At 47.6% G+C, this 11,287-nt stretch overlaps 1 protein-coding gene across 1 annotated transcript in view; it reads right to left on the bottom strand.

Moving 5' to 3' along the window:
- The window catches only part of Dram1 (DNA damage regulated autophagy modulator 1), a 39,747-nt gene extending 29,240 nt beyond the window's left edge, over nucleotides 1-10,507 (bottom strand). The window contains exon 1 of the mRNA XM_052165025.1: nucleotides 10,069-10,507. Within this exon, the coding sequence (XP_052020985.1) occupies nucleotides 10,069-10,199 (131 nt within the window). The 5' untranslated portion in view covers nucleotides 10,200-10,507. The remainder of the gene's footprint in view (nucleotides 1-10,068) is intronic.
- Nucleotides 10,508-11,287: the final 780 nt, after the last annotated feature.

Genomic DNA, 11,287 nt, shown 5'->3' with positions numbered 1-11,287 from the left:
TCACGCCTCTCGAGTAACAGAATTAAACTGTAAGGTCTCTTCGACAAGCGATGGCATGCTTGCTCTATCCGATTTCTCTCCAGAATTCCGAACTCACAGCAGCCATCATCGGTGCGTTAGCCTGTACCCAGTAGGCTCATATCCCCACCCTTTCATCACCATAGGTAGTTGTCAACACCACAACTACCTAAGGAAAAACAGGAACTTTGCCATGACTCTACAAATAGCATTATGATTTATTCACTTATCAATAAAACATACAACAATCAGAATTCATCAACAAAAAGTGGGTGTGGTGTGGTTGGTCACTCTGTTGCTGCAGCAGATGAGGGGCTGAGGCAAAAGGATTACCTCAAGTTCAAGGCCAGCCTAGAATGGATGGATGGATAGATAGATAGATAGATAGATAGACAGACAGACAGACAGATAGATAGATAGATAGATAGATAGATAGATATTGATCCTCAAGCAGCAAGGAGGAGAGAACTCCTTTGATCCCAGTACTTGGGAAGCAGAGGCAGGCAGATTTCTGAGTTCGAGGCTAGCCTGGTCTACAGAGTGAGTTCCAGGACAGCCAGGGCTACACAGAGAAACCCTGTCTGGGGGGGGGGGGGAACCCACCCCCCAAAAAAATTAACAAAAAACAAAAAACAAAAACCCTCAAAACCCACCTACACAATGACTCGAACAAGGCCGCACCTCCTCCAGTAAGGCCACACCTCCTAGTAGTGCCACTCCCTGTGGCCAAGCACTGGAACGAATCTATGGGGGCCAAACCTATTCAAACCAACACACACACACACACACACACACACACCCGTGTGTGGTTATGTATGTCCTTAATCCCAGCACTCAGGGGACAGAGGCAGGCAGACCTCTGTGGGTTCAAAGCCAATCTGATCCACATATTGAGTTACATGCATGTCAGGGCTATATAGTGATACCCTGTCTTAAGAAAAGAACTCTTCACAAATCTGTCAGGTCTCTGACATTACATATTATAAGGTAAGTGAATGTTGAGTAATACCTTCTACCTGCTGCACAAATGCAAAGAATGTACCACCAAGGGGCAGTCAAACCTTCTGGTGAGCCTCTTTTATTTTCCCCTTTAAGATCAAACCTAAAGATACCTTCACACGAGGTCAGAGGGAGAGAGGCTGGCCAGTCACAGCTATCGCCATATATACTGATCTGAGGATTCAACCAAGCCAGAATCCAAAACACCATCTGAATGGCAGGTGTGCTGAATTCCCTTGCCATTATCCCCTAAACAATACTGTTCATCAGCTTTTCTCATAGTGTTTACTTTGTATCCTAAGAAATATAGCGATGACTTAGGGCATACAGGATGCTGGGCAGGGTTTTAGGCCAACCCTAACCGGTTTGAGCAGTCACTGACTTCAGTATCCTCAGAATCTTGTATCCGGAGGCTGTCTAGAAACCAGTCCTTCACAGATACTGAGGGATGGGATGTGTATTTGGGTAACATAGGTATCTCTGGGTGCCTGATTCAAGAAACTGGGAATGTGAGAAGGCAAGGCAGCACTAGCTGAGATCAGTCCATCTTGCTCCCAAGAATCACGTGGCTTCCCAGAGTTCTTGGCCCTGCCCTGGCTCCTCCCACTTCACTGATCTTTATTATTATTATTATTATTATTACATGTAAGTACACTGTAACTGTTTACAGACACTCCAGAAGAGGGCATCCAATCTCATTACAGACAGTTGTGAGCCACCACGTAGTTGCTGGGATTTGAACTCAGGACTTCTGGTAGAGCAGTCAAGTGCCCTTAACCGCTGAGCCAACTCTCCAGCCCTTCTCTGGTTCTCTTCAGGGGGTATTTATGGTAGCAACTGGGCGAGAGGAAGTAATATTTCATTTGCCCGTGGCTTAGAAGCTGTTGTAGTCATCATTCACACAGTAATTTCAAAACAAGTTGAACCTGGGAAATCAATTACAACCACATTTCCTATGTTTACATTTATGTAAGGTAAGCCAACTTTGCATAAGTCCAAGAAGTTTGAGGAACAAACTCCAAACTAGTTTTTTGCCAAGGTGGCGAATAATCACTTAACACTCAAACAATACAAAGAACACAGGCCTGGTACACAACTTTCCCAAGCGTGGACAAATGACATTCTTCATCAGCAGATAGGTGTGACTTCCCATTGTCTAAGGCCAGGGGATGTTGATACTGAGCACAAGGTGTAACATTATCTGTTTTTAGACAGAGGCTTATTAGCCTAAGGCAGGCTCAGTAGGAGACCGAGTCTTAATGGAATAAGGCTACTGGGTACACACACAGTCATTCTCTGGCATATGCACCATATACGATGAATAATTGAATAAATATAAAAACGAAGGCAGTGGAGGACTGGCTAGACAGCACGTGCCTGTAAATCCCAACACAGAGGCACTGAAGCAGGAGGGTCATGAGTTGGAGGCCAGCCTCAGGAATTCTGTCTGCCTCCAAAAAGGCAAAGCTCTTGCCTTCTCCAGGACTGGTGTTAGCTGTTAACGTTTAGCCTTTAATCTCCACTTGAAAACAGGAGAGTCACACTCTAAAGACCTCTTGACATTTCAGTCTATCGAGGGCACACGAAAGAGTTAGCGTAAGCCAAGCACCTCAATGATGAAGAGTTAGCGTAAGCCAAGCACCTCAACGATGACTCCGGAAGAGCCTGTGAAAGCCTGACTCCTGACTGCAAGCACACAAGGCCCTGCTCGCAGGACGCTGAAGGAATTGTGGTCACACAGGCCAGCGGAAAAGAGTTCCTAACTGTGTCCGTCGGAATTAGTTTTAGGTAGTTCTAGATGTTCAGGCTGTCTTCCTACTTATAAAGCCTTGGGCAAGTCATTTTTAAAGTATTGTCTTTTTGTTTTTAAAGGTTTATTTATTGTTATATGTAATACACTGTACCTGTCTTTAGACACCCCAGAAGAGGGTGTCAGATCTCATTGTGGACCGTTGTGAGCTGCCATGTGGTTGCTGGGAATTGAACCCAGAACCTCTGGAAGAGCAGTCAGTGCTCTTAACCTCTGACCCATCTCTCCAGCCCTTCTTTTCTTTTTAAAGTAACAACACTAACTACTTTGTGTTGGGTCTTTTGTTTTTATTTTGAAAGTTGCGTCTCATTCTATAACCCTGGCTCAATTGGATTTCACTCTGTAGACTAGGCTGGCCTTGAATTTACAGTGATCCACCTCCCTCTGCCTCTCAAGGGCTGAGGTAAGTACAAGCCACCACGCTCAGTTTAATTTTTCCTTAAGACAGGCTCTTGCTATGTAGCCCAGGCTAGCCCCAGATTCACAGATATCCACCTGCCCAGGACTCCCCAGTGCTGTGATTCAAGGCATAAGCTACATCCATCCCTCATTTTGATTTTGAAATTAAAAACCAGATCAAATTTTTTATGTCCTTTACTCTGCAACTCTGGTTTTCGATTTAAAGTGTCTTATTTCTATAGGTAGCCCAGTTTTCTGCCTGACCGAGCAGAAATTATGGTCATGAGGAACAACATAGATGGTTAAATTCTGTATAGTCTATTGAGCAAAACCAGACTCCTCATCAAAAGTGCTTACAAAAGGTCAGCCCAGGACCAGACTGACAGAACTGTAAGAGTTCACATGTGTAAGAGTATCACATGCCAGATACAAGCACACTTCCAAGGAAAGTTTAAGAGGGTAGCCTAGATGATTTGAATGGAAGTCCATGTGGATAAACTGATACCCGAGAACGAGACACTCCAAATTAAGCTTGTTTGGCTGTGCTTGAAATGTGGGTGTGGCCTAATCCCATGAGGCTAGTTTTGTTTATTCTTGGTTTTGATGACCTTGCATTAATGGGTTTACAATGCAGACACACACACAAAATGTTATATTACTCCAACATCTACATGTAGCTGGCATCTAATTCCATGTCTTAAGTTTAAAGAGTAGGGTAGCAGGCCAATTTGTTTAAAATATTGAAAACACAGAGGTGGGGGATGAATGCTAGGAACATTCTTATAATGTCTTAGTGACATTCATGTGGCCCTCTGCCACAACAATTTTATTAGTCTCTTTATTTGAGGGGCTGGTGATTAATCTAAGACCTGGTGCACACTAAACAATTCCTTATTTCCCCCCTTTTCTTGAGACAGTGTCTTGGTATGTGGTCCTGTCTGTTGTCCTAAGGCTAGCTATGGAAACCAGGCTGGCCTTGAATTCAAGTGCTGAAATCTTCCTATCTATCTCAGGTTCCTCCCTCAGACCTAAAGCAGTACTCTTGCCTCTGTCCCTCACTTGAGTGCTGAGATTAAGTACCACAGTAGCATAGCCAGCTTCCGATTCATCTTCAGCCAAGCTGATACAAGTGTGTCCTGTTTCTTCTCTCTCTTTTGTTTCTAACTAAAAGTAGCAAGCTTTGTTCTGCATCTTGCCTTTCACCTGTGTAATAATGTATCCTGGAGATTTAAAAGTCACAGGGATATGCTTCAAAGAGAAGATGCCACACAGCTCTTGCAGGAAGCACCACAGTTCTCTGGCTAATCTATTTACTCAGCAAGTTCTTTGTTATGGCTACTTAGACAGTTTCCAAGCTTCCTGAAAACAATTCTGTAACTCAGTGGGAGAGACCTTGCCACACACTCTAAGATTGCTAGAGATTGTTCCCTACCGCACATTAACAGGTAAATAAACGAGTGACAGGAAACACTGTGAGCTACCTCACAGGTATGCATTTCCTTCAGACAGGTGGGCAAACCTGTAGGATGCTCCTCAAAAAAGAAAAAAAAAAAAGCAACTGTTACACATAGGATGTGTTTCACATTTTCATAATTTTGGGGGGTTGTTTTGTTTGTTTGTTTGTTTGTTTGTTTGTTTACTAAAATCCTTCCATACAATTTAAAAATCAGGGGCTGGAGAGACGTTCAGTGGTTAGGAACACTGTCTGCTCTTCCAGAAGACCCAGGTATGATTCTCAGCACCTCCATGGCTGCTGCTGACAACCATTGTCACTCCAGTCCCAGGTGACCTGATACGCTCTAGTCTCCCAGAGCATCGGGCACACACATGGTGCACAGACATACACCATGGAGGCAGGTGTATGCACCATGTTATGCAGGCAAAACATCCATTCACATAAAAAAATTTAATTTTTGGGGTTTTTTAATTAATTAATTAATTAACTAATTAATTAATTATTTTGAGATAGGGTTTCTCTGTATAGCCCTGGCTGTCCCGGAACTCACTCTGTAGACCAGGCTGGCCTCGAACTCAGAAATCCACTTGCCTCTGTCTCCCAGAGTGCTGGGATTACAGGTGTGAGCCACCAATGCCTGGCAAAATTTAAATTTTTTAATCAATTTGCATTCCCAGGAAAAGGTCTGTGTCCCCCCCCCCTCCCCATTCCCCAGCCCCACCCTTACCTCCCACACCCCTCCCCCACCAAACGTCACAAAAGTGTTATCAGATGAAAAACAGCACCAGTGAATCCCAACTGGAGTCATTTCTACACTTGATCTTAGCCAAAAGGCCAAGAAGCAAGCGATACTGGAATCCTTTCTGTGCGTTGAGTCTGAGGATCTTTCCACGTCTCAGAATCATCTGACCATTTATGCAGCATTAAAGGGTTAGCAAGGCCTGTTATCTAAGCCCTGGAGAGCTGGAAGCAGGAAGAGCGAAAGTTCAAGGTAATCAAGTTTGAGACCGGCCCGGACTACTTGAGACTTGATGTCAAAAGACAAATAAAACCAAAAAGAAAAAAAAGGGGGGGGGGGGGGCAACAGTGTCTGTCACAAAGTTATCTGATAAGGAAGCAAGACTTCAAGGTCATCCTGGGTAGTGGTTTCCCTCTAATTTCAGAAATGCTAAAAATACCAGACCACTGTCACGGCCAAAAGGTGAAGAGAATTCACGCAGAGGAACTAAGCATCCCAACCAAGCACTCAATCAACTGGCCTTAGCATACAGAGATCCACCATGACCTTGGGTAAGGGATGTTTGTTTTTTTCTTACACATTTTTCATATGGATCTGGGGACCAAGCACGGGACCTGGAAGGTGGTAGAAAACACACTTAGTACCGGGCTCCACCTCACTCCCCAAGCTTTTGTGGATTGTATATTTCTGATCTGTTAGAAGACCATGTGTGCTAAGGTGAATGGAGGACTGGGGAGAAGGCATGTGGCTGGCCTCTGCCGCCGTCAAGCAGTTGGACTGTATAGATGTGGTTGTGTCCACCTAGGAGCCTCAGAAGCGCCTTGGAGATCCACAGGCCAGTGCCCCACACCGTGAAATGGGCACATTAAAACTGCAAGCATGCGGGGCGGTGGTGGCCTTTAATCCCAGCACTTGAGAGGCAGAGACAGGCGAATTTCTGAGTTCGAGGACAGCCTGGTCTACAGAGTGAGTTCCAAGACAGCCAGGGCTATACAGAGAGGCCCTGTCTCGGAAAAAAAAAAAAGAAAGAAAGAAAGAAAGAAAGAAAGAAAGAAAGAAAGAAAGAAAGAAAGAAAGAAAGAAAGAAAGAAAGAAAGAAAGAAAGAAAGAAAGAAAGAAAGAAAGAAAGAAAGAAAGAAAGAAAGAAAGAAAGAAAGAAAGAAAGAAAGAAAGAAAGAAAGAAAGAAAGAAAGAAAGAAAGAAAGAAAGAAAGAAAGAAAGAAAGAGAAAAAAAAACACTGCAAGCACATGGCCTCAAAGATGAGTCAGTGGGCAACACACACACACACATGCACGCACACACGCACGCACGGATTGGTTATAAGAGTCCAAAGAGTGGTAGAACGCAATTTTAAATCTTGAGCTACCTTTCCAAGCATTATTAGAACAGGCTTGGCTAAGATGATATTTAAAGAAAGGAAAAAATCTGGAGATAGCTAGACAGACCATACCTCTGAAGAGAAGAGCGTGTGTCGACAACATCCCGGGAAGGCCTATAGGCAGTACTCCACGGCAGAACTCTCGCCTGCACTGCAAGGTTCCACCACCAGAACCAGAAGCAAAGAAAGCCCCAGGGCTTGGGAGCCAGTGATTCTGAAGCCGAGCTGCTGGGTGACTGAGTCAGGAGGATGGAGACCCCAGCATGGGCTACAGGGGGATGCCCAGTTTCAAAAAGGAAAAAAGGTGAGGGAGGAGGAGGCATGGCTAGATGTGATGACCCAAGCCTGGAATCTCACAGCTCCGGAAGCTAAGGCCGCAGGAAGACTCACACATATGAGGCTAGGCTGGGCTACATAGCAAGACCCTGCCTCACAAAAAAACAGACTCAAGACAGACATAGAAAGGAATGTCGGTGTGACAGAGAAAGTACAAAGAGGAAAGGAGAGAAGAGAGGAGTGGGTAAGAGGGAGGAGGGGAGAGGAAGACTCGCAAGACCCACTGAGAGTGAGAGTAAACAGAGGACTTGTTTTGAAACAGGGTCTCTCTTTGTAGCCCTGCACGTCCTGGAAACGACCTGGTATACACCAGGCTGTACTCAGAGATTGGTCTACAGAGGGCTTTGGTGACTTTTTTCCCCTTTGTCTTGCTGTTCTGTCATACTGGAGTTTTGCTTTTGTTTTTGTTTTTGTTTTTTTTGGTTTTTGTTTTTTGTGTTTTTGGATTTGGTTTTTCCAGACAGGGTTTCTCTGTATGGCCCTGGTTGTCCTGGAACTCACTCTGTAGATCAGGCTGGCCTCAAACTCAGAAATCTGCCTGCTTCTGCCTCCCAGAATGCTGGGATTACAGGCGTGCACCACCACCGCCCGGCTCATGCTGGAGATTAAGCCTAGAGTTTTGCACACACTAGGCAGGCGGCCTATGTACTGATATAGCCCTGGCTGTCCTGGAACTCACCGTGCACACCAGGTTGGCCTTGAACTTACAGAGATCCTGCCTCTGCCTCCCAAGTGCTGGGACTGAAGGTGTGTGTGAGCTTTCCTGCCATTGTTCTTGATGTCTGCTTCTAGACATCTAGCTCTTGCCTGCATCTGGCCATTATATCAAAGGCTTAGAGTCAGCCCAGTGCCCATCCCCCACCCACTCCACTAGAAAGGTAGCAAACAATTCCAAACCCCAGGCACATTTGGGCAATCGTGTTTGTTTTGGATTATAGTTCCTACCACCGGTGTGGAGTTCCCTAAGTCAGCACTCCTAAAGCCTTCCTTGTTAATTTATAAGCCCCTTCTCCTTGGAGTGCCTGTGATTTCAGTCACAACAGTGTCACCTCAGTCAGCTCATTGCCCCACCCTGGTTATCTCCCATAGATAACCAGATTCACTTTAAGGGGAAGCCATTCATCACATCAGACCCAAGGGTTCCCGCCTTGCCACTGACAGCCTGGCCCACCCATATCACATATTAGCTGGGAGCGAACTTCAGATCTAGGAAAAGCATAGCTATTACTTCCTCTGCAGAGTAGCAAGGACACGAGCTCATTTTTATACATGTCACAGCAGTAGAACTTGATTCATTAATGAGAGAAGGGACAGGCTGGAGAGATGGCTCAGTGGTTAAGAGCACTGACTGATCTTCTGAAGGTCCTGAGTTCAAATCCCAGGAACCACATGGTAGCTCACAACCATCTGTAATGAGATCTGATGCACCTCTTCTGAGGTGTCTGAAGACAGCTACAGTGTACTTACATATAATAAGAGAGAGACAGAGACAGAGAGAAGGGACACAGATGCTGGTTCCCAGGACTGAGACATGCTCTGAGGAACCATTCCAAGGGTTTCTCAGGGACACAAGATCAACTACTTAAATCTTCCTCAGGGCTGGAGAGATGGCTCAGTGGTTAAGAGCACTGACTACTCTTCCAGAGATCCTGAGTTCAAATCCCAGCAACCACATGGTGGCTCACAAACATCTGTAATGGGATCTGACACCCTCTTCTGGGGTGTCTGAAAACAGCTACAGTGTACTTACATATAACAATAAATAAGCCGGGTGGTGGCGCACGCCTTTGATCCCAGCACTTGGGAGACAGAGACAGGCGGATTTCTGAGTTCGAAGCTAGCCTGGTCTACAGAGTGAGTTCCAGGACAGCCAGGGCTACACAGATAAATAAATAAATAAATAAATAAATCTTTAAAGTCTTCCTCAAAGGACACAGCTACCCCATCACTAAATACAGAGATGTTAAAGAGGTTCAGGTTGTTGTCCCTGCTGTGTATAAAGCGACCCTCAGGAAAGATGGAGCCTAAGTACGAAACAAAAGTAATAAAGGAGCGAAAGAAACATCTCAGGTTTTGACAACTTGAGGGCTCTGACTTTAGAGGCATCAGGTCCAGAGGCGTCTGAGGCAGGTCCATCCTAAATGTGCTACCGTCGGCTCAAGGGGACCAGGATTCGAACTCGGTAGGATCTCCACCAGTTTAAACCTTTTTTTTTTTTTTTTCCGAGACAGGGTTTCTCTGTGTAACCCTGGCTGTCCTGGAACTCACTCTGTACACCAGGCAACTCACTCTGTACACCAGGCTGGCCTCGAACTCAGAAATCTGCCTGCCTCTGCCTCCCAAGTGCTGGGATTAAAGGCTTGCGCCACCACTGCCGGGTCCCACTTTCTTTCGTGGAAAAGAAACTTAGCTGTTGAGAAATGAACCCCCCCCCCCCCCCCCCGTGGTGGTGAAGACTTTTAAATCCTAGCACTAAGGAAGCAGAGGAAGGTGGCCTTGGGTATACCGCCCTAGGGTTCAGGCCAGCCTGGGCTACACCAGGAAATCCAGTCTCAGAGACGGAGAGGGGAGGGGAGGGAGGGAGGGAGGGGAGGAGCCAGGAGTTGTTGGGAAGAGAAACAGATGAGCGGTTTGCCACATGCCTGGATCTACTTATAATAATAAATGGTATCTTAGGAACTCTCCTTGTCTGAGTGTCACCAAAGATTTTATCCCATACCCCAGTAGAACGGTGCCACTGACGGTCTTGCCGCCCTCTTGATGCTGCTCTGAGCACAGTTAAAGGCAGAACCCACATGTGCTTCCTGCCTCTCTAAACACGCCCGGGGCGTCAGTGATTATCTTGTCACACCTTTCCACTACCCGAGCCTGGCCCGGACGCCTTCCCTTCATCTCCGCTGCCCGAGTCCCTCGTACTCCTCTCGCCCCTCACCTGATGTAGGGGAGAAAGGGGTTGACGTGCCCAGAGAGCACCGCGACCACGTAGGAGATGATGAAGGCTGCGGACGACCAAGTCACCAGGAGGAAGGGGACGAAAGCCATACCCCTGAGGAAGCACAGCATCGCGGTGAGAGGGCGCTGAGCTCGTCGGACCACGACGCCGGCTTGCAGCGGGCTGCCTGGAGGCGGTGGCCGAGACACAGACAGCTAACGCGCGGCGGCGGCGGCGGCGGCGGGACGGAGGCTCCGCGACGGCCGGGGCAGGCCCAGCCCCGGAGGGAGGGAAGCGCTCAGAGGCGAGAGGGCGGAGGGCGGACGGGCAGCCCCGTGGGTGGGGCGCGGGCGGTCCAGGCTTGTTGCGAAACCGGTGAAGTCACAAAGCGGCAGCCTGGTCCCGCGGAGCTAGAGCTCGCGGCCACCTCCCCGCCCACGCCACGCCACGCCACGCGGGACCACTCGGCTTCCTTTCGCTTTTGCTTGGGACAGCGATGGGTGGGTGCGGCGGGAGACGCGGGACCCCCGCGGGGTTGGCCAGCTCTTGAGCAAGTCCCGCCAAATTGGCTGGATTCCCAGCTCCTCCTTCCTTTGGGGGGTTTCCCTCTGCGCCTCTCTCTCCAGCACCCACTGAGCTTCCTGCCAGCCTGGCCACTGGTGATGCCCACTCCATCAGGTTGCACTGTGGGTGCAGGGGTTCGGGCAGAGGGACTCAGTGATGTTTGGGCCACTGGGTGTGGACGTCATACATACCTACCTGTGTGATAAGCACTGGGAAAGCCAAATCGCATAGTAGCCAGGCCTGAGAGCACGGGTCTGTCATCCCCACTGCCTAGCTACTAAAGAGGCTGAAGCAGGAGGATCACAGGTTTAAGGCCTGAAAGCCTAGCTTTGTGAGCCAACCTCAAAAGGGCTGGGAATGTAGCTCAGTGGTAGAACACTTGCCTAGAATGGACAAAGGATCTCCCTCAAGCAAGTGACAGAAAGTTGGATCCAGCCCTGGCCCCCGGCACCAAAAGCTACTTGGAGTATTTATTTCCTAGCAGCAAGATAAGATGACTTGATCCTTTTCAGATCCACCCCAGTCTCCACCAAAAACCAAACTGATCCGGTGTTCCTGCTGCTCAGGCCAGCTCTGAGCTATAGTTTGGGAATCCTGAGGCCCACGGTTGGCCATAGATGACCTCATATGGGTTCAGCTCAGCCACATAAATGTG

This window comes from Apodemus sylvaticus, chromosome 20 (genome assembly GCF_947179515.1).
Source record: "Apodemus sylvaticus chromosome 20, mApoSyl1.1, whole genome shotgun sequence".
Taxonomy (NCBI): Eukaryota; Metazoa; Chordata; class Mammalia; order Rodentia; family Muridae; genus Apodemus; species Apodemus sylvaticus.
Note: the sequence above shows the minus strand (reverse complement) of the source record. Positions and strands in the feature narration are given on the sequence as shown.